The sequence below is a fragment of the Sylvia atricapilla genome, chromosome 1 (genome assembly GCF_009819655.1).
Source record: "Sylvia atricapilla isolate bSylAtr1 chromosome 1, bSylAtr1.pri, whole genome shotgun sequence".
In the NCBI taxonomy this organism is placed as follows: domain Eukaryota; kingdom Metazoa; phylum Chordata; class Aves; order Passeriformes; family Sylviidae; genus Sylvia; species Sylvia atricapilla.
Genome location: NC_089140.1, coordinates 2,112,099 through 2,135,621, shown reverse-complemented (window position 1 = coordinate 2,135,621; position 23,523 = coordinate 2,112,099). Strand labels below are relative to the sequence as shown.

General features: G+C 48.3%; 1 protein-coding gene across 1 annotated transcript in view; it reads right to left on the bottom strand.

The window, feature by feature from the left end:
* Positions 1-10,713: 10,713 nt before the first annotated feature.
* WNT3A (Wnt family member 3A) overlaps positions 10,714-23,523 on the bottom strand; it is an 89,748-nt gene continuing 76,938 nt past the window's right edge. The window contains exons 3-4 of the mRNA XM_066313433.1: positions 14,122-14,387; positions 10,714-11,215 (exon numbers count right to left, since the gene is read on the bottom strand). Coding sequence (XP_066169530.1) covers positions 10,736-11,215; positions 14,122-14,387 — 746 coding nt within the window. The 3' untranslated portion in view covers positions 10,714-10,735. The remainder of the gene's footprint in view (positions 11,216-14,121; positions 14,388-23,523) is intronic.

Genomic DNA, 23,523 nt, shown 5'->3' with positions numbered 1-23,523 from the left:
TGTGGCTCTGTGTTTGTCCCTGTCTGTGGCTCTGTGTTTGTCCCTCTCTGTGGCTCTGTCCTTGTGCCCTGTCTGTGTTTGTGCCCTCTCTGTGGCTCTGTGTTTGTCCCTGTCTGTGGCCCTATGTTTGTCCCTCTCTGTGTTTGTCCCTCTCTGTGGCTCTGTGTCACCTCACTGCTGTGAGTGTCCCCCTGAGCTGACCCCACTCCTGGCAGTCCACACAATCCCGTGTGGAAGGCTGTGAGCTCACAGAGGCTTTGGGTGCCTCGCTCACCTCAAGGGTGGTTGGTTTCCACCAGATGGGGTGAAAGGACTCGGGGACAGGACAATTTGCACAGTTCCTATGGGTCAGGCACATCCCAGGCTGGTTTGAGGTAGGGTTTGTGCAGGACTGTGCAAGGAAAGCAGTCAGGAGAGGACATGAAGTGCTGCCCAAAGTGGGAACCTGGCCATGGTTTGCTGAGGAGCAGCTCAGTCAGTGCTGAGGTGAAAGGCTGAGAAATCTGGGGCTGTTCAGCCTGGAGAGGAGAACATCCTGTGGAGTCCTCACAGCCCCTCCCAAGATCTGAAGCAGCTGCATGAAAGCTGGAGAAGAACTCTTCATCAGGAACTGTAGCGACAGGAGAATGGGAAAGGTCTTCGTACTCAAGGAGAGAGAATTTTAGTTAGATACAGCAGAAATTCTCTCCTGTGAGGGTGAGGAGGCCCTGGCCCAGGTTTTCCAGAGGATCTGTGGCAGCCCCTGAATTCCTGGCACTGTCCAAGGCTGGGTTGGACAGGGCTTGGAGCAACCTGGGACAATGGAAGGTGTCCCTGCTCACGGCAGGGGCTGGAACAAGATGAACTTTAAGGTCCCTTCCAACCCAAACCATTCTAATTCTAATTCTAAATCTAATTCCATGATTTCTTTTTGCTGGTGACCAAGCCTCTCCAAGTTCAGTGCACTCAAAGGAACATGGAGCTCTCAACTCCTCTGACTGTCAGGTACCTGGTACCCCTCTGCAGCATGTCAGCCCTTCAATTATGCCTGAGGATGAGGTTTGACTCTTGGCTCTCGTGTTAAATATCTCCCACTTGGTCACTGAACAGTTTTGGGTGATTTCTGTGACCTGGGTTGTCTCCAGCAAAGGCCATTGCCATGGCCAAGTGTGGCCATAGTTTGTGGTGCCTTCCCCATGGGAAGGCATTCATTTTTACAAAAATAAAAGGGAACTTCATAACAAAATGTCCAGGTCATGAGGCAGCAATAAGTTATCAAGAACTTGTTTTCTTTCATCCCTAAAAGGATCTGGGAGTGTTCATGGCATGTGTAAGCTGAGAGTAACTGAGATGTCCACTCATTTCTTAGTTTTGCATATTATGGTTCAAAAAAGAAAAAAAAAAAAAAAGAAATACTCTTGCTCGAACCTGGTGAAGCAAGCAACAGCTTAACAAACAGGCTTATCTCAAGTGCTCTTGAATAAGAATGTTTATCATTTATTTCTGGAAAATATGCTGAGCCCAGAATGCTGAAAGCTCTCTGTGGTGTTTGACCTGTGTGGTTCAAAGCCAGGCATGGGGGGTGTTTTGGGGAGGGGGATAATTTCTCTGGGGTGTCCCAGTGTTCTGCCCACCTCCCTTTCCAGGGAAAAGCTCTTTTTCATTTATAGATGTGCTCATTTAGAGCCTCTGTAAGAAAACTGATTTCTCCAGAGGGTGATTTATACCAGCTCAGGTCTGTGGTTTAAATAACTGGGATAAATCTCTGGATGTGATTAAATCCCTCAATCAGCTATAAAGTCATCAAGATTGGTTTTAGAGGAGGTTCTTGGTCTGTGAGGGATAAAGTTGAGTGGCTTGAGACTCTCCTGACGTGAAGGCCACAGGGATTCCTGTGGGATCTGATCCATCTCTGTTGGAGTGGGGTGGGAGGTGAACAGGGACAGAGCCCCCAGAAATGCTGCCCTGTCCCCACTGCAGCCAACCCACCCCCATCCAGCCAAACTGACAGTTCCAGGGAGGATCTGTGCTGCTTTCTGGATCCATGAGCCCACTGCCTTTTCTCCCTGAGGACAGAAGGGTGGGGAAGGCTGTTCCAGGCTTCCTTTGGGAGCAGATTCATCTGCACACAGCCCATGGAAGTTCAATGGAACGCTAGCCACCATGGTTCCAACAAAAGGAACATGGTTTTCCCTATTTTGCTTATCAACAGTGTCTCTCCCTAACTGTATCCTGGCAATCTATTCCTTTTTCCAGCACAATTGCAGCCTTGGGAAGCTGCAGGACTGTCCAAGAGGTCCCCAACCTAAAGTAATAACAGAGGAAGAAAGGAATGATTTGGATTGGCAAAACCAACACAAAATTTCCAGAGACATTGTGAAAATTCACCCCTTTGTCATGTCGGGGTTTTATTGCACTGGAGGAAGGAACTGGGTTGCTGTCCTCGTGATGCTCAGCTGAGAAAGGGACTCTTGGCAGTTTAGGTGGGTTTATTTTATTCAAAATTCAGTATTGTGATACTATTTTATTTATTTGTTTTATATTTGGGTTGTCACCTCCCACAGAAGCTGTGCATGGGTTAAATGGTGACAACACAGGTGACATCTCTTCTTCCAAAGCACACAGGAAGAGGAAGGCATATTCATTTCTTATTTTCCCCCCAGCTGAATTTCAGCCTATGATATGAAATACCATCCAGTGAAAACTATGGAACCGTGGGAAAAAGCACCCAAACACAGGTTCAAATAAATGCCTTTTTTTTTTTTTTTAATTTTCATTATAAAGTTAACACATCTATCAAACTTAACTGGTAACAAAAAAACAAAAAACAAAAAACAAAAAAACAAAAAAAAAAGAAAAAAAAGAAAAAAAAAAACAGTTACAAGACATTGCTAATGTGCTGTCAGTAGAAAATAGGGTAAAAGCCAATGAGGTCACAAGCACAACAGCAGAGCAACAACACTGTCCCGATGAGTTATTTCCGCAAATATATACTCTTCCTAATATATACATTTATTCATAAAATAAATAATCATAAAAAAAATCATCAGACTTAACAAAATACTGAGAGAAGGGGGCGGGGGGGGGGCGAAAAGGTGACAACTGCTCTACTTTGTACAATAGCTTTGGAATTCCAGGTTGTATCACACATGCAATCTGTACACGGGGCTGCTGGGGTGGGGTGAGGGCATGGGTTACAGACACTGATGGAGCTTTGAAGAGGGCGATGTAATCAGGCAGACAGTCTGTGGGAAGGGAGAGCAACAACGAAAAAAAAAAAAAAACAAAAAAAAAAACCCACTCACAAGAAGCTACTTGTCCTTGAGTGCTGGACAAGCACGTTTTGTACCGTGGGGGGAAATCCCCTGGGGCTCTACAGGTTTGTGTTTTTGTGTCTTCCACGCTGCTGGTGGGCTTGTCAGAGAGTCCAAAGCTGGGGCAGGTCTTGCTCAGGCAGGTTTGGTCCTGGCAGGGACAGAAAGTGATGCCACAAGGAGTAGGTGGAGTAGGTCCCTACTGGGATGAAGAGGTGAAGGCTGTGCTGCCATCAGGACAGGGGCAGTGGGACAACCTGGACTACAGCAGAGACTTGGGGGAATTTTATCTCTACAGAAGCCTTTTGGAGTTTTTGGGAGGCTGGCTTGAAAAGACTCAGACCCCTTGTGCTTTCCAAGTGGTAGCAGCAGGTGGCAAGTGTTGGGAAGGAGCTCTGACACCATGGTGACATCCCTCAAAACCATGGGTGACACTCAGCTGCTTGCTCAGCCCGTGTCTGTGGCAGGCCTGCCTTCAGGATTTTTTGGTGGAGTGGAATGAATGGAGAGAAATAAATAAATAGTAATAAATAATAAGAAGAAACTTGGAAAAGAAAGGGAAAGGGGGAAAGCTTCTCCTCACTTTCCCCACTTCCATGCAGGGCTGTCCAAGACCACCCTTGGAGTGCAGAACATGTGTCAGAAAAGAGACAGAGGAGGAGATCATGTGGAAAAGACCCTTGTGGCTTCAGGAACTTTCTCTGTCTGGGTGATGTTCTCCTAAGAGCAGGATTTTGCCCGTGGATGACTTGGTGGGACCTGTCCATTTCCATTATTTGTTCCTCAAAAGGAAGAGCAGAGATGCTCCCTTGGGGCTCAAACCATGACAAACCAGGCAGTGAAGTGGATTCAAATCATTATTTTTACAGAATAAGTCCATCTTCTCACCTGCTCCCCTTGAAACACTTGTACCTGATTTTTGTCAGTTTAAGTGAGAATTGGGACCATGAACAGTTTTCCACCTTAGAGAATCTGAAGAGATTTTGGAATGTGGAGTGGGATCCTGCTCATGGATGAAGACACACACACTTGGGGATGTCCCCAAACCTGTGTCTGCATGGGACTCAGACATCTAAACACCCATCTCTGATGGAGAAGCATCTGCATGGATCTGCCAGATATGCCCTGAGAGTTAAGGGAAGCCCACATTCTTCCAGAGGAGCTTTTAGGAGCCAGTGGGGTACCCTGGAGCATCCCAGATGGCTCTAGACACCTATTTCAATAATTTAGTTCAGCCCTAAATGCCAAGTTTAGGCAAATGGAGCCCATAATTTGGCTTGTATGGGGGTTTAAGCACCTAGCACACATGTAGATATCTGCCTTTAAGCATCTCACTTTGTATTCCAAATCCCACTGTAGGTACCAATGCCTGGGAATCAACTCCTGGCCTCTTGTTCATGCTTGAGAAAAAAAAAAAAACCAATCTCCTCAAAGGTGGAGATGCACCAAGAATCCCTCTGGAAAATGCAGCAAGGTGGGAGCAGGTGACTTGCCCAAGCCCATGAGAACCCTGGGAGGGGTCAGGAACGAGGACTAAACCCCTCTTCTGTGAAAGGGAGGGCAGAGGAGCCTCCATTTCCCATCAGAATGAGGAATCTGCATCCCTCAGCTGTTAATGGAGACCTGAGCTGGGGGGTGAGGAGCTGCAGGTCAGGAACTTTGCTGGAGAACACGAGGCAGGGCAGGAAACGGGAGGATGGAAGGGTTAAGCTGTGAATAAAACAATTCAGCCAGATGCCACCGCTGCTGCCAGTGAGAGAGAGGGGATCTAAAAAACAGAGGTACTCCCATAACGAGAAGTCACCAGTGAAACAGCCAAGATTTAGCTTGGAGGGAGGTAGAAATCAAGAAACTGTAGGTATGGAAAAGAGATCTTGTCCTGCCCACCTTTCCTCCCATCATCCCACACTCTCTTACATCTCATCCCAATGGCTGCTGGAGTTCAGGGATGACAGATCTGAGCAAACATCCCCCTCAGCCTACCACTGCCAGCAGGATGATCCCTTCCCTGCAGCCTCAGCCCTGCAGCAGCACTCTGGAAGAGCCAGGAGCTGGTTTTTTTCCCTGTGGGCAGCCCCTGGAACCAGGTGCAAAGGCTGATACCTGCAGGGCAGTTGGATTTGGTGCCTTTCATAGCCGTGTTTCCATCTTCCCAAATGGATTTCGTTAAAGCATCATGGGAAGTCTGGAGTAATTTCCATAGTGCCGATCCTGGGACTGGATTCACAACTCCCAGCTCCTGCAGAGTGCTCATGCTTCAACCCTGCATATCCCCAACATCATCAAACACCAGATTTTCAGCCCTGAAACCAATCTTTCAAGCTAAAAGAAAAAAAAAAAAAGTGACCCAAAGCTCAGAGTGTTTCTCCTGTATATGAATTTAAGGATGGAGGCATAATAAGAATACGAATGCACATGACAAATTTCACATAATCCATGGACATTTGTGTGGCAATATATCTGAATGCAATGAAAACACACAAAAAAAATTTGAGATTGAGAGGCAGAAGCCATTGTTTCTGAGGTTTGCCAATACAGGAAACCTGCAATGCTCAGATCAGACGACAGCACTGCAGGGCTGACGTGGTCAGTGCTGACTCAGGGATTCCTGTGCTATGTTGCATTTTGTGGTGTGGTTGTCTCTGCAATCCTCTCCCAAAAATTAAACCCAGACTGCTTTAGTTCTGCACATGGAGCTTCCCATAAGGGCTAGAACCATTTCTGGAGACTTCAAAATGTTTTGGAGAAGTGCTGGGCACGACTCTCAGCTGAGAGAGGCACACACATGGGGTCAAGCAACAAAAATGTCATGCACTTCCCTCCTGATAGTTTCATTTTCTCTTGAGAATGAGAAGCCCCCAAATTCTAAAATTAAACCAAACCAAGAAGAAAATAAAACCAAACAAAAAACACCACCTCCTAAACTTTCCATTTCTTTCATAGAAAGAAAAGAGATGAGGCCAAATTCACCCCTCGCAGGTAACTCCACTGTCTTTAGTGGGTTGGATGTGGAACTGATGGGGCCCATCCGACCCATCTGCTCAGCTAAAGGAGAGGTTGGGGAGCAGCACGTGAGAGGATGGAATTATGGTCCTTTTTTACCTTTTATTTTTTACATCTGTGACCTTGTTGGGTGACAGCTTGTCCCTTTTCCCCGGTTCTGCCAGACACACCCCTGGAACAAACCCTCTGCCTGAGGACGAACCTCACCAGTGGACACTGAGGGGAAGGACACCAGGGAGCACAGAGGTGAAGATGGCCAGCTCCCATCTGTGGGAAATGAATGATGTTTTCCTTCTGGTTATAAACTGGAGCATTACACCGAGGTGGGGCAGGAGGTTTGACAGAAAACCATTTCCAGAGAAGTGCCCAATCCAATTGCCTACACAAAGAACATCTCGGGTCACTTTGAACACCCAGCGGTCTCTGACTGCTCAGGTTTAGCATTTGTGTGGGTCTTAGGCCATTGAAACAACATCTGGACCCCAACAGAATATTGTAGGGCGCCTTTAATATGTCACCAGATGTTTACATTTTGAGTGAAATGCCATGATACTTCCATAGGTAAGGTCCTGCTGTTTTCACAGGAGAACCTGAAGCAGAAGGCAGCTCTGGGTGGCATTTAGACCACCTCCTGTAGGGAAGGATGGCACCTCACTCATCATTGACTGAATTTCTCTCTCCAGTGCAGTGGAAACCCTGACTGGAGACACCCAGCGCAGGCAGTGGAGAAGGATCTCAGTTCTCCAAAGACACCTCCTGAATTCATGTGTGGCAGTGAGCCATGGCCCAAGCCCCCTCTCCAAAACCATGGGGTCAGACACAGGCCCAGCTCCCAGACCCCTCACAGGCTCTTTTCCCCCCTCAGGGATGGGCAGAGTCAGACCCAGGGCTGGAACCCACCTGGGGTGACGAACAGAATTCACACAGACATTTTCCATTGACTTTAGTAGCAGCTGCTCAACCCCTTACATTGTGTCATCACAGAGATGATTAATTACACAACAAACCCAAACGAGTTCCCAAAGGCTTTGTTAAAAACCCCCTGAATGGGGAGAGGGGAGTCCCCAGCCATTGAACTGGTTCCAGCCTGAGTCCAGCTTGGAGGGAAGGAGCACAACTTCCAGCACATCTCAGGTGATGATCAGGTTGTGGCTTCACCTCCTTGACTCATGCTGGACTTCACATCATCAGTCTGGACCCATGGAAGAGCTCATCATCCACTCTGAGCTCAGCAGCTGAAGTCAGAGATGCACCCAGAGGGCACTCAACCAAACAGCTCAGGTACCATCCCAAGGGTAATGAATCACTTTCTGGATTTGTTTCTTGCCATTGATCTCAGCAGAAAATTAGATAAATAGATTAGACCAGATGAAGTAAATTCCACTTGTTGCCGTCAAAATTTGTTCACCTCTATAGGCAATTGCTCAGCAAATGCCCAGTTTCAGGTTTTTTCCCCCTGCTGCTTCCCAAAAAGCTTCACCTGCTGGTGATGCTGGGCTTGTTCTGGTGCAGAAGCAGAAATGGTGGATGTGAACATGCTGTGGATGGGCTGGGGTCAGATTCCAGCTCCCACAAACGGAAGCCAAATCCTTCAACCCATTTCTTCACTGCTGTGATATAAAAGAAGGAGTTTGAAGCCAATTGGCTTAAAAATCTTAAGGTAAAACCAGTTGTGGGTGTGACCCTGCTGAAGTCAATGGATTGAAGGGACCGTGCGCGTGCAATGATTTGAATTTTCACTCTTGGGTCACCCTTTATTGACAGAAGTTCCTGGTAGGACGTGTCTGACATCTCTCACTGTGGCTGCTTGCACTGCATCATATTAAGTAAATCAGATGTATCTTCCCTTATCCCATCCTCTCCAATTTATCAATGTCTTCCACCCCATATGTGGCTTTCTGGAGCATTTGCTGTCTTGACAGATTGTGTCTGAATGTTGGTTACAAGTACAATCTCCCCCTGCAGTGGCTTCCTTTACTATTTCCCACTATTAAGTTTTCCTTTTCTTCAAGACTGCACTATGAAAATCCGCCATGCATCCATTAATTGATCTTTATTTAAGCTTTCAGTGATCTGTTGCCTTCTCCACTGGTTTGTGGCCATCAGTGGGATGCAATGTTTGCATGGACAGATATCAAAGACTGATTTTCTTCCCGTATTTTTCTTTGCTTCTCTTGATCTCCTTCTCTCTCTTCTGCTCTCATTTCGCTGCAGCTTTTTTTTTTTTTTTTTTTTTTTTTAATGCAAGGCACTTATAGAAGTGCCTCCATCAATAAGCAAATCTTGCTTGTGCCCTTGGGCACAGCCCTGAGACAAATGGGTGATGCATAAACTGCACCAGCCTAGGAGTAGTCCCAGGAGACGCTGTGACTCAGAGTCAATCCTCGGAGGCATCATTTCCTCCTGTTTTCTCTCTGATGGGATTAAGCTCTGTTTGTTCCCTTCTTCTTCTTCTGAGTACTCCCTCCTTTGGTTCCTGGGAAAAGGCTGACACGAAGAGAGGAGCACTCTGATTTCTCTACAAGGATTTCCAGGAGTGAACCAGCCGACAGCCATGATTACATTGCCATGAAATGGGAATCAACTCATGCCCTGTTCCCCTTCCTGTGCTGAAGAGACAGAAGAGACACCAATCCATTGTCCTTTTTGCAGGATAGGAACCCAAAAGCAGGGGTAAGGCAAAGAGGACACAGGGCAAGTGCATCTGGGGCTAATACAGGCTGTGACTCCATGCTTGGTTCACCCCTCCTTTATCCCAGTATTGACCAGGAATAACCCAAGCAGGGTTACAGTACTGTAAACACCAAGGTGATGGGCTGAGTTCGTATCTTATACCCTGAAGGAAGTCCTGATTGCCCATGGAGGAGGTGAGACCTGTTTCTGTAAACTGTGATCCTGATCTGGAACTGGAAGCAGAGCAACATGCAAAGAAGGGGAGTGAGGGGTGAGCAGCAGAGCTGGGCCAGCACTGCAAAGCTGGGATTTGGCTCTGTGTCCAAAGTCACCCAAACCCTGGGCTGGTTCAGACTCTGGCTTTTGTCCATTTTAACCTGTGCCACTTTTGTACGTGGGAATGGCGGTAGGAAGTAGGTGTGGAACAAGGTTTGGCTCGAGCCTGAGACTGCTCCAGCTTGTGGGGTGTGGTGGTGACAGTGGGTTGGTTCACTCCCGTGTAAATTAATGGTGACAACGAGTCCTTCAGATCCATGTTCCCAACAGACCTGTGGGCTCAGGCTGTTGCCAAGTGCCCGGGAAGCCTCCATCAGGTGCAGAGAGTGGATGAACTAAGTGCACTTTCCACTGCTGGAGATGGAACTCCCCAACGAGGTGGGAAGAGTGAACACTTTCCCTTTCCATCCTTTGCCTGGGGTGCTGAGGAGATGGATGTCCTGTGCTCAGGAGTGAGTGTCCAGCCCCAGGAGACTCACTGTTTCCAAGGAAGACTCACTGTTTCCACGGAAGACTCACTGGCTGAGCCGTGTCCCAGGCTGGAGAGCTGCAGCAGCATTCCCAGCTGTGGGATTGGGTCCTTCTCAATGCACACACACTGAGTCCTCTTCACTTCACACACAAGACACTGAACTTCTCCGTGCTGTGCACATCACCTGTGTGCCAGCAGGGCATTTACAGGAAGTTATCAGCAGTTTTCTCTCTTTCCCTCCCTCCTCTTCCCCCTCCTTCCCTTTCTACAGATGTCATGGAATCCTATGTCAAATCTGGCAGAAGCTACTATGCTAAAGACTTCACAACAAGAGCTTGCCCACTCTCCAGCTCTGTTAGAGATTTGTAGACTTCTCTGGTTCCAAGGCAAAAGCAAAGAAATAGTCACGTTCTTTATAAAAAAAAAAAAATTCCTTAATTTATCTGCTTTTATTTCTTTTGAGGCTGTTGCTCACATTACACAGTCTGGCCATTTGGGTTTGCAGAGAGATCTCTCAGAAAGCTCAGCACTGCTGTTCAGCACAGCCTCTGCCTGGCTGAGGGAAAAGGAGATGCTTAGGAAGATGCAAGTCTTTCAAAGGACACTTAATCACACGAGTCACTGCAGGTGGGTGAGAGCAGAGCAAATCCATGCTTTTGCTGATGCTCTTCTTTCCAGCTCGGTGTTGTGGGCTGATAGAAAAAAGCTGCTCTCCTGCCGGAGGCATCGGCGTTCGGGCAGAATTTGTGTGACTGCCAGATGTACCTCGGGATAGCCCAGAAGTCATTAGACCTATTCTATCCAACCAGTTTTAGCCTTTTTTTATTGTAATTATTTTTAATTTTTTTGTCCAGTTTTTTTGTTTTTATATTCATTTAATATTAAAAAAAAAAAAAAAAAAAAAGTAGACTTCTCTCTCACGTCTGCAACCTCAGAGGAAGTAGGCTCGAAATCCGTTTCTCCACTCGGAGCCCCGGCAAAAGGGTTTTGTTGGGTTTTTTTGTTGTTTTGCCCTGCTTTATTTGCACGTGTGGACGTCGTAGACCCGTATGCACTCCTGGCAGCGGACGTAGCAGCACCAGTGGAAGATACAGTGACACTTCTCCTTGCGTTTCTCAGTCCTGGTGTTGTGGCCCCGCCCGCAGCACAGGAGGTCACAGCCGTCGATGCCGTGGGAGGTGACATTGCAGATCCTGTCACGGGTGCCGAAGGAGCCCGTCTCAGGGTTGGGCTCGCAAAAGTTCGGCGAGTTCTCGTAGTAGACCAGGTCCTTCTCGGTGGGGGCCTTGAAGAAGTTGTACTTGGGCCGCAGGGTCTCCACCCAGCCGCGGGACTCGCGGTGTTTCTCCACCACCATCTCCGAGGCGCTGTCGTACTTGTCCTTGAGGTAGTCGCCGATGACCCTGAAGTCCGGCTGGGACCACCAGCAGGTCTTCACCTCGCAGCTGCCCGACAGCCCGTGGCACTTGCACTTGAGGTGCATGAGCTCAATGATGGACTGCCAAAGAGAAGAAAGGCAAAGAAGGAACACGTTAACATGCCGTTAAAACACTTAGGACATTCTGCTGCTTCACCAGGATTTTCCAAGGAATTATGAATGTTTTAGTAGATATATTTATACTCCTGTGAATGACAATCCCCCAGTCAATGCCCTGCTCACTGCTGAGTCTAAGCCTTAAAACTTCTGTCCTTTACGGTTTACAGTGACTGGTTCTGATTCCCAACTCAAATTTAAGGATTTATCAAAAACTTTCACTTAAGGAGATTTCTGAGCTTGTTAACTTCTGTCTTACCAATGTTCGTGTGGGAGTACTGCAGTGTTGCCACCCAGGAAAAGAATTCAAACACATCTGGGCAGAGAAGCAAAGAACACACAAAGCTACTCAAACAATGCCTTCATAAATGAAAAATTTAACTTTTCTGATGGAAACAAAAGGAACATGAAATGTCCTAACTATCTTGACCAGAACTCCATCCTTTACATATGTTTTGTGTTCACTTAAGTATACAAGGTTCAAGCCTTGCTATGGCTGCTTTCAGAAACTGAGAAGGAATTTATTTTTATTTTGAAGCCAGGATTCGGATTTTTTATAAAATCATTTCAAAGGAAAAAAAAAAATTAAGAGCCCAACTTTTGGTTTGAAAAGCTCAGGCTTCAACACAAAACACTTTTCCTGGGATAAATGGGAGGGTGAATACTGATCTCAGAAGTTTTCTACTTGTTTTTACCTCTTATAAAATAAGTTTAAATAAATAGAGGTGTTGCCCTCCAGTACTCTGAGGTGGGAGACAACCTTATGCAACAGCTTGATAATCTGCGTTTTCAGAGTGATCAGCAAATTTCTGGGTACGTGAACAGGCGAGTGCCAGCCTGAGCCCAAGAGATTTGCCATGAATCAGCACCTTGGTGTTCACCAGGTGCTTTCCTGCGTTATTTACGGAGTATCACCCACCACAAAGCAGGCTGTAATTAGCCATGAGAGAGAACCACAGAGGGTTTGGTTTGTATAATCACGCTGAACTTAATCAAAACTCCTGGCGGAGTGGCAGGGCTGGAGTTCCTCTGGGAACTAACACGGAACGTTGCCCATGGCTCAGGTTTAGCTGGAAGCACTCGAGTGTGGAGGCCTGGAAGAGCTGTCCTATGGGTGCTGGCACGGTGAGCATGGAAAACACCAGGACTTTCTAAAACAGTGGGGTTTCAGGTCATGGTGTGACATCTGCTCTCTAATCTCTGGCACCTGTAAAATGTCCTAGAAAAATTCAGCACCAAGGAACAAGACTTGGAGTAAAAAAGACCTCTGCAGGCCTGTGATCACAGAGATGTCCGTTGGGTTTTTTTTCCCAAGGATTATCACTTTAAAGGAAATTCTCACTTTAAAGGAAACCCCTCCTTTCCACTCTACACGGCTTCTCCCCAGCTCTCTCTTTCCCATTAGGTATCCCAGTAACTGCCACCAGCACTGCCCCATCCCTGGGGGTGCCTGGGATAATTTAGGCCAGAGCTGGAGGAAACCACATTATTGCTTGTGGTCGTCTCCACTGCAGACAATTTTGGTCTCTGGTGGTATTTCCCTTTCAAAAGTTGTATTCCAACAGCTCCGCTGTGGTGTGAGGTGGGATAACACCACTGGGAATTCACAGGATCCACTTCAGGAGCTCTCAAGAAACCCCAGCCTGCCTGAGGACAGGTGTCCCAGCGCAGCACCGGTGGCAGCTTTGCAGAAATGTCCTCCTGGATATGTGAAAGACCTTCTGCTGAGGGGACAAGACCCCTCACATTAACCTGTTCTCTGTTATCTCAGAGAAGCTGTGGACTAATCTCTGTTAGAAAGGGCTTTGTGGCTCAGTTCTACAAATTGTTTCCCAGAAATTAAATTTTTCTGGCATTTATGGGCTGTTCTTCAGATAAAAAAAAAAAGGAATATCTCCCTTTTGGGATTATTCCACCTAGGGAAAAGATTCATAGTGTATAAGGCAGATTTTGTGCTTTCTTTTCCCCCACATGTTTTATTTCAGGATTGCTTGAAGTAAAAACAGCTTCAGGCCATGATCCAGGTTTAATCAGGAGGTACCAGAGTCATATTGCCTCTAATTTTGTTTAAATACTTCCTGGGAAATAGAACAGGGTTAAGAAGATGGGTTGTGGGGAAAGCTCTCCTGCTCTTCTCCTCCCTCAAGGCTGCAGAGAAGGGGAGTGGACAATTGCACTCAAACTTCAGGTGCCCCACAGTCAATGGAAGGAAACAGGCACAATTAGGACATCATTAACTGAGTTAATAACTCTAATCATGGAATCACAGAACGATTTGGGTTAGAAGGGACTTTAAAAATCATTCAGTTCCAACTGCCCTGGAATGGGCAGGGATACCTTCCACTAGACCAGGTTGCTCCAAGCCCTGTCCAGCCTGGCCTTGGTACTTCCAGGAATGGGGCATCCACAACTTCTGGGGGTAGATATCCTTATAAGATGGGATGAAATCCCATCATAAACCTGCCTTGATCTATCCTCTATAAAAGAGATCTGGACAGCTGACTCCAAGGCAGGCGCTGAGATCTGTGTGGGTGAATTTATGTGGAGCTTTCACAGATCAGGCACATCGACCTAGAGCTATCACAGGACAGGCATTACCACTTTGTGACATAGACTTGACCAGATTTAGATCTTTTGAGTCTCCTTAATTTCCTCCCAATAATAATTCCCTCCCAGTAATTAATAGTTCTGATGGACAAACCATTTCCTGCTTGGTGATCATTAAAAAATAAAAGGTTCTTATTTTTCTCTTTTTCCCCACCTTCACTCCTTTCCCCTGAAGAGAAATACATCCCGTGAAAATGTGAACCACTCATTACACGGAGTAATAAAACAGCAACAGGAAAAAGGAGAGACTTAAGAGCCCTTACGGTCCTCCCGGCCTCGTTGTTGTGCCTGTTCATGGCCGAGCGGGCGTCGGGCCGGTTCTCCCGCGCGTCGGCAAACTCCCTGGACACCATGCTCCCGAACTCCACGTCCTCACTGCAGCCTCCCCACTTCCAGCCCTCGCCAGGAGAGCCCTTGTGGCGCGTGTCACACCCGCAGATGTTGGCCGAGCCCTCGGCGCAGGACCTGGTCACGGCAAAAGCCACCCCGGCCGAGGCGATGGCGTGGACGAAGGCGGACTCCCTGGTGGCTGTGGAGAGAGAAGGCAGTGAGTAAAGGGCCAGTGGAGGATGGATTGGATCAGTCCTGTGAGCATCTTCTCTGGAGGGCATGGCAGAAGGCCAGGAAATCCTCCTCTTCCCCTGTGGTCTGGCTTGGACCTATTCCAAAGATGTTTTCTTTCGCTAGGAAACGAAGCTCCCGTGCAGACAGGACCAGGCTTGATTCAAGGCCACTGAGGTCAGCCAAAAAGTTCTGACTGGGGTCATCCTCAGGTCTCTGCAGAGGGCTGTGCAGACACAGAAAGCTGTGCAAACCTGAATTCCAGCAGGCACATGGAATATTCTGTGTGGTACTGTGCACCACACAGCCAGGCCCTGAGCTGCAGGCTCCGCTTCAGACACGCAGGATTTGGGTATGTTCCCAAAAAAACGTGGAAAATGCAGGTTTACACTTAACAACAGCCTCATGCTTTACCTCATGCTTTAACAACAGTCAGTGCACCACACAGCCAGGCCCCGAGCCATGGGTTTCACTTCAAACACATCGGATTTTGGTATGTTCCCCAAAAAAATGGAGAATGCAGGTTTACACTTAACAACAGCCTCGTGCTTTACCTGGGGGTAGGACCAGCACCAGGTAAAGCTCCTCTTCCTTGGCAGGGAGAGGTGCTGGTGGCTGGAAGGCAGAAAAATGCCAGGATGGTCACATCCTCAGTCTTCAGGATGTAAACCAAACCATGTCCCCACTTTCCATCACTTTTTCCCCCACCGAGGCTTTGCCTCTCACTCAGTGACAGTGCTCAAGCTGCACCTTGCACCTGCCCCAAGTTTCCCTCACTTGCCTAATTAAGGTCCCTGCCAAGGGGACTGGAAATGAGCTTTCCTTTTCTGCCCATTGCCTCAGGCTGGAGGGTGGGAGCAGCCAGGAGTTGTCATGGTTAAGGACTGAGGAGTTTTAGTCTTTGTGGAGAGCTCCCATCACAACCTTCCATCCCAGGGAGAGCTGGACAGGGAAGGCTTTCCTCGCTGCCAGTGCTTTTTTCCACACTGCGCCAAAATGAAAACCAAACTTTTCAAACTGCTTTGCAAGCGGGGAATACCCTAAGATACCAATTTTTATTTCCCTTTATCCTCACGGTTTTGATTTCTTTACTCACCAGAAATGACCCTGCAGTTCAATACCACCCCTCAGAAAACAGCACTGCTTTTTGGCTGCAGTAAAATGGGATTTTTACCCTGAACAGGGCTGTTCTCAAACCCTTGAGGCAATTCTAAGCAGACACAATTATTCTGATAACTGGCCTCCCTTAATTCCTGTATTATTCCACGTTCACCTCATGCTTATAGACCAGTTATCCTTGAAATCGTGTTGTTTCTGACATTTTTCAGATGATTCCACTGGGACATTGAAATATGAATGGATCCATAAAGGCACAAGGTCACATTTTCAGCTGATGCAGCTTCACCAAACCTTCTACTGAGCTTTGTATCAGCTGACTACTCAAAAACCACCCAAACCTTCCCTGCACCTTATTTTGCTGATCTGAGCTTTCCCTGGGCGTTTTGGCTTAAACTTTGCCTTCCAGATGCTTCCAGGCTTTACTAATGTGAGGAGAGTTGAATGCACCAAGCCAAAAATCAACATGTTTTCGGGGAGCAATCACGACTGCGGAGCAGTCCCGGCTGGATTGAAGGCTTGAGCAAGAACTCCAGCTTTGCTTTGGGAAGGCTACCAAAGACAACAATATGCAAATCTCACAAACTGCATGAACTTACAAGCTGAAGGGATGAGCAATGTCCTGGAACATGTTTGTCAGGGCACTTGGGGAGGTTATTAAGTCACTGAGGGCTACAACCAAAAAAACAAAACAAAAAAAAAAAAAAAAAAAAAAAAAAAAGGGAAAATGCAGGAAGCCTCAGGTCGCCAGTGTGATTTTGAAAAACCCTTGTTCAGCATCTGCCCGAGCCTGGAGGATCCAAGAATCCTGCAAATGATGACCATGCAGCTCTTGACTGTGAAAGCTCAGCTTTGAGCGTGAGCAGGAGAGTCCCATTTGAACAGGAATGGGAACTCTGCATCTTGCGCTTGCCTAAGTCCAGGTGGGATCCAGAAACCAAATTTTGGGGGTGGAGAACTTCATATGAGAACTCCAAGGACATTTTTGACCAGCCCTGGAGTCTCTGAAAAATAAAAGGCTTCTCACAAAAGCCAGTGAGATGAGGTGGTGGGGTGAATGCCGTTGTAACCTAGCAGGGAGGTGGAAGGTGCAGGGTCTGGCCAGGGAAAGGCTGGCACACCTCCCACATCCTCCCAGTGTGGCCCAACTGATCTTGAAACCTTTCCATAAAATCACAGAATGCTTGGATTGGAAGGTCCTTAAAGGTCATGTAGCTCCAACATTCCCAGTTTTCTACTCAGGGCTGCTTTCACCCCATTCTCCACCCAGCCTGTGTTTGGGATTGGGATTGGCCTGACCCGTTTGCAGGTCCTTGTTGAGGTTTGCACAGACCCACATCTCCAGCCTGCCCAGCTCCCTAGGGATGCATCCCTTCCCTCCAGCCTCTGACTGCACCATTCAGCCTGGTGTCATCAGCCAACTGGATCCCACTGTCCATGTCACCACCGAACAGTGCCAGTCCCAACAGCAACCCCCAAAGAGCACTGCATCTCCTGGAGTGCCACCACACAGCTAATTCCTGACCCACCACGTGGTCCCTCCGTCAAATCCAGGCATCTCCAATTTAGAGACAAGGATGATGTACTTTCCTCTGACTATGACTAAAGCACGTTCCTTGGTCGGGTCAGCTCTGATCTCTTGGGAATTTTTCCCACCCTTTCCTCTGCTCAGGAGAGATCTGATCCAGGCCTTTGGCTTGTTGGGAAGGTGCTGTAGGTGCTGAGTTGATGTTTGCAAACCTCGTGGAGACCCTCCCTGTGCCTTGCCAAGCTTGGACCAAAACTAAAATGTCTACAGCCATGGTGTTAGTGCAGGAAAACCTCTCCTGTGTGGATATGAGAGAGGTGGCCTTGGCTTGGGAGTCCGTGATTTGTGGATCTCAGCTCGGATTCAGCAGGAGCCATCAGCTCAGCACAGAGTTTTTTCCCTTTACTACAGTAAAGACCTGGAGAAGCTGGAGCATGTCCAGGGGAGGGAATAGAGCTGGGAAGGCTCTGGAGCACCAGGAGAGGCTGAAGGAGCTGGGAAAGGAGCTGAGCCTGGAGAACAGGAGGCTCAGGGGGGACCTTGTGGCTCTGCACAACTCCCTGACAGAAAAGGACAACCCAGGGGGGATTTGGGATCTGCTCCCAGGGAACAGGGACAGGAGGAGAGGGAACAGCCTCAAGTTGCGTCAAGGATTGGATATCAGGGAAATTTGGATATTTGAGTTGGCTATTAGGGAAAATTTCGTCACTGAAAGTGTTGTCAGGCACTGGCATATTGTCCAGGGCAGCGATGGAGTCACCTGGAGGGATTTAAAAGGATATGGCACTTAGGAACATGGGACACCAGCGCACGTGGCAGTGCTGGGTTCATGTTTGGGCTCAGTGGCCTTGTTGGTCTTTTCCAACTCCCAGGATTCTACGATCCAATGATTCTGTCCAGGTGCAGAGCTCACCAAACCGCAGGGAGCTTCGGGCAGCACAGCCTGGAGAATTCCCGAGTGTTTCCAGGACCTGGCCACAGCCGAACCAGCAGATCCAGGCAGACAGTTTTGGCTGTAGAGACCAAACCCTAAATCTCACGTTCCATCACCTGAACTCCCCACAGTCTTTAGCCCTTGTTGAAAGGCTGTTGATGGGATTTGCCTTAAGCAGCACCAATTACAGCGGACTCTCCCCTTCCCAGAAAGCGCTCATCGCCTTTTACAGCCCGCATAGGACCTAATCACTCCCCTGCTTTTGAAATGCAGCCACCACTTAGGAGCACACAACAGGAAGCAAATGGCGTTGTATCTGATCCTAACTACCTGGGGAATGTAGGCAGGCAGGGCAAAGGAGCTGCGATCTGGCCCCGGGGCACTGAGGTGATGGAGGAGTTTTGTCTCTTGAGAAAGTCGCAGCCCCATCTCCTTAATGACTCCGCGGCATTTAGGGCACCGGGTTTAACATCTCCTACCCCCCTAACTTAAGGCACCGGGTTCAGTATTGACGCAGATGGGAGCGGTGCCACGGTGTGAATCACGTCCTGCCACCTCCCCAGCCACGGGACTGTCCTGCCTTCCCCGAGCATCCCTGATCCTGCCCGGCTCCAAGGCTTGGGGCTCCCGCCGCAGGCGAGGCGGCTGCGGGAGGGGACGGAGATGGAGATAAGCAGAAGGAAAGCATGCACTTGTAATGGAAATGAGGGGTTATTAAGGTGCCATATAAAAAAGAAAAAAAAAGAAAAAAAAATGCGGGAGATTGGGCGGAGATAGCGGAGAAGTGCCGTGCCTTGGCCGGGTGGCCTCGGTCCCCTCTGGGTGGCTCTGGGAGCAGCAGGCAGCAGCTGGTTTAGGGCTTAGGGCTTGAAGGGAGCCGCTGGAAAGTCATCTGGCAGGAGGAGGTTAGCAGGGACCGATGTCTCAGGGGGATGTTGGCTTCAGAGCGTTTGAACCACCTTCTTTTGGTCACCAAAGCTCTGACTGCAGCTCCTTCAATTCCTGCCCGCTCCTGAGTTTCCCTGCAGAGACTTTTGGATGTCTGGTGCTTTTCCACGGTTGCCTCTCCATTCTGGGGGGACTGAATATCACCGAAAAAGTGCTGAGACTTCCAGAGGGCCTTTAGGGGCGTCCCCTAAAGCAGAGGTCTCCAAGTCACTGGTCCCTTCTGGAAAAAGGCTTTCCTAAGAAGCCCAGGCTGAAATCTGAGAAAATGAATGTCCCCTGAATATCCTGAGCAGAACATCTCTGACCACTTGTCCCATCACCAAACCCATCCTGAGATGCAAAAACACTTGGCTGAGTAGTTTAATTTTGATAACCCAGAGGCCTGAGGATGATGTGACCTAAGATTCGCTTTCCTGTTGTGACAGGGCTATTTTATGTGACTTTAGGCAAATCCTTTAGTCACTCTGTGCTTCTGCTTCCTTATCAGTACACCCGAGGACAATCCTGCTTATCTCCCCGGGAGTCTGCAATGCTAAACTCCGTGATGTCTTCAGAATTGCAGGCAGAAGGAATTGGAGCCAAGCAGAGGGTTCTCAGATTGTGGGATGAGGAAGGCAAATGAATAACTGCATAAATATCTCGGCTGTCCAATACGTGAAAACTGCTCTCCTGTGTTCTTCTGCCCAGACAGTGACTTATTTTCCCAGAACGATGAAATTATTAACCCCAGGTCAGGCAGGTATCCCAGATACGTGGCGAGATGGACTATGGTGATGCAGTAGGATGAATACAATGGGTTTATTTTGCTCTGAAAATCCCTTTTTTATCACATCCGTACTGCAACACTGAGCCCTGCTGTCTCCATTCCTGACACCCTGAATCCTTCCTTTTTGAAACAGAGTCCTTAGAGCGAAGCACTGGCTTAGTGCCTTTTTGGGCTGGATAATGTGTAAACAACATGGAAAAGAATAGAATTGTCCCAGACAATGAGGGAAAGAATTGCCAGCCCGTCTGCTCCTGAGGAGAGGATCCTGCTCCTTGTTCCATGATTGGAAAGGCGTGGCTGTGAACCCTGAATTTCTGACACCTTCTGGAGTGCCCTTGGGAGAGGCATTTTGCTAAAAATGGAGCGAAATAGAGGAAATGGTTTATCTGTTTAGCAGGACTGGGGGGAGGAGTTGTGCTGGCTTCTCTGAGCTCCGTTTTCCAAAGCTAAAAGTCTCTTGAAAGGTACCTCTAGCTCCAGCTGCTTGAGACACCCATCTTCGAGGGGTGGAAGGTGCAAAGGCTTTCCAACGTTTTTCTGGTAGAAATTGTTCCCTAAGAACATGAGGGCGTGTGAGAAAGGGTTTCAATTCCCTCCTTGGCTCGAGGGGATATAAACCCACAGCTGTCAGTTAGGATTTGCACAACAGTTGACACTACGCTGACTCTGGATTAAAAGGGGAAAAACTCGACCAAATAAACTAAATAAACCCTAAGAACTAAGAAACTGGAAATAAAGCTGGGAACAACCTGGTATTTCTGGTATTTGGAGCAGCACAGCCCAGCCTTTTACACTGGGGGCCCGTCCTAGCTCAATTTGCCCTGGTTCCTGTGGTCCTCCCTGCACCTTTGGCATCACAGGCATTGGAAGGTGTTGTCCAGTGGAAAAAAGGTAGTGAGGAATTTGTGAAGAGCTTTGGAAGCCCAGCCTTCGACTGAGGTGAGGTGAATTTGGGTTTTGAAGATCCCCACCCAGCTGCTCTCAGCACGCTGTGCTCTCCTCCTCGGATCCATCAAGGATCCCTGGATGTGGGAGCAGAGTTGTGCCAGTCCCTCGTGGGGAGGGTCACCCAGAAACCTCCCCACGAGGATAAGCCAGGAGTGTTTGAAGGAAAGCTCACGCTGCATCACTTGGGATGAAAAAGAAGAATCCCAGAAAGGATTAAAATACCAAATGAGCCTGCTCAGTGTGTTGAGTAGCTGGTGGCCCCTGGGAGAAGGAGTTTCTGTAGGCTCTGCCAGCCTTGCAGGCACAGCTGCTTTCTGAACAGCAGGAGCAAAATCACACGGGACTGGTGAGTCAGAGCTGCAAAAGCACATGGAGGCATCACTGCTGGCTTGTACCAACACAAATGGCATTGCCTGCTGGCCCTGAAATCCACGTGCAGGAGGAGCAGTGCAGCCCAGCCTGTCCCAGATTGCGGCAGAGGATACTCCAGCCCCTCAGCACGGCTAAACTTGGTGACCAGCAGGTTCCTGAAAGCCAAAAATTGAGAGGTCAGGATATGGGGGTGATGTCCCCCACCTTACAATGCTCTTTGGGGGCTTAGGAGGAAGCTGAGGTGAGACTTCTCATTAGGGACTGTTGAACTAAAATAGGGGTAATGGTTTTAAATTAATAAGATATGGATCCAGACAAAAAGAAGTAATATTTTTTTTTATGATGAGGGTGGTGAAGATCTGGAACAAGTTGTCCAAAGCAGTGGTGGATGCCCCGTCCCTGGAAGGAGCCAAGGTGGAATTAGGTGGGGCTTTGAGTGACCTGATCTATTGGAAAGGTGACCCTGCTCACTGCAGGGGGGTTGGACTAGATGAACTTTAAAGGTCTCTTCCAACCCAAACCATTCCAAGAAATGAAGGTTCACATTTTCACAGGACACATTTCTCCCCAGGGAAAGAAGTGAAGCTGGGGAAAAAGAAAAAAACCCTCAATGTTAAAAGCCTTTTTTTTTTTTTTTTTTTAAATGATCACGAAGCAGGAAATCATTTGCCAGTCAGAACTATTAAATATTGGCCCAGCACCAAGGGAAGGCAGAGAACAGGGAACTCCTTGGCACACACTGGCTGACAGATTGGTCCACAGACTGTGCCCAAGTGCTGGAGGCAAACAAGTGTTGTTCCCATTGTAGGGGAGGAAGAGGAACAGGAGGAGGAGGAGAAGGAAGGGGATCACAGGGATGTCGTGGCTGCTGGGACCCTGACAGTGCTCAAGGGGAAAATACTGGGAATGTTGTAAACCAAATATTGGCTCTGGCAGCCTCGGAGGCAGGTGAGCTTCAGTTTCCTCACATTCCTCACGATTATAGCAAGAGAGGATTCCATCTCAGATAAAAAAAAACGCAGAAAGGTTTCAAGCCTCAGCCTCCAGCTTCCCTCAGCTTCCCTCTGGAGAGGTCCCTGTTCCCAGTGCTCCCATTTCCCTTCACCCATCCTCACCACCTGCAGCGTGTTGGTCTCCTGCAGCACCTCAGACCTGGCACCTCCTCAATTGCCCCTTTTCTCCTGAAAATTGAGTCCTTGTCCCACACTTGCTGTTTGCTTTCTACCCACTGAGACGGAAGCTGTGGCCTGAGATGGGCTCAGCACGAGGACTATAAAAGGAGGGGACAAGTCAGGCTGAACATGTTCCCAGTGTGAGCAGCGTTCATCCTGGTTATGCTGGAAAACACTTTCCTGAGTGAAAGCTGAAGGAGGAGATCCTGAGATTCCGAGATCTTTAAAGCTTTTGTTTCTTCCCTTGGTGTCACTCCCAAGCCTAAACCACCGAGTGCCCTGACCCCATTTTCTGCTCAACCACAGCAGCATCGGCCAGGGAGCCCTTGTGGTTACCCTGAGAAGATTCCAGAGGCTTTGGGAAGATCAGAGCCTGGTGGGATTCACGTGCTGCACAAAGGGCCTTTCTGAACTCCAAAACCCTGCCTCAGTTTCCCCATTTGCAAAGCCATGGGCAGAAAGCTCGTCTTACACTCTCCAGCCTGAGCTTTGAGCACCTTTTTGGCCTGCAGCATTCCACAGGGGAGGGGGAAAAGACAGGAGTTTTCTCCTCAGTCAGTGCTGCGTGATGCCTTATTACTCCATAATATATATAACTCCATCATATATAACTCCCTAATATATATAACATAACATATATAACATAAACTCCATATACCAGCTGATGCTGGGATCACTGTTTATCCATGGGGCCATCCAGGAGAACCTCAGCCTCTCCAGCTGCCTCTGGACTGAATTGTGGTCACCTCCCTGCAAAGGAGTGGGGACTAGAGGACCTTTAAATGTCCCTTCTAACCCAAAGTATTCCATTATTCTATGACATTGGAGACTTTCTAACCAGTGCCTCATCTGGTTACAGGTCTTGGCAGCAGCTCCAGGATGATCCAGAGCAGCTCCACGTTGCACTGAGGTGTGTCCAGAGTCACATAAATCCCCATCAATCTTGTCCTGAAGACCTTGGTTACTCGGGAACCTTTGAACAACAGCAGAGCCTGAATGGCTGCCTGGGATCCCTCGGATGCAGAAGGATCACTAATTGCATTCCTCATTCCTTGTAAGACTGCAACCAGAGAATTATAGGACCACGGAATGCTTTGGATGGGAAAGGACCTTAAGATTGTCTTATTCCAACCCCCTGCCATGGGCAGGGACAACTTCCACCATGCCAGGTTACTCAGAGCCCCATCCAGCCCAGCCTTGAACATTTCCAGAGCTGGGGAGTCCACAATCCAATCTGCTCTACAGACTGGCCTGAATGTTCTTGGAGTCTTTGCCAGTGAAGCCCAAGCTCCTGCTGCCATTGCCTGTGTTCAGGCTTGT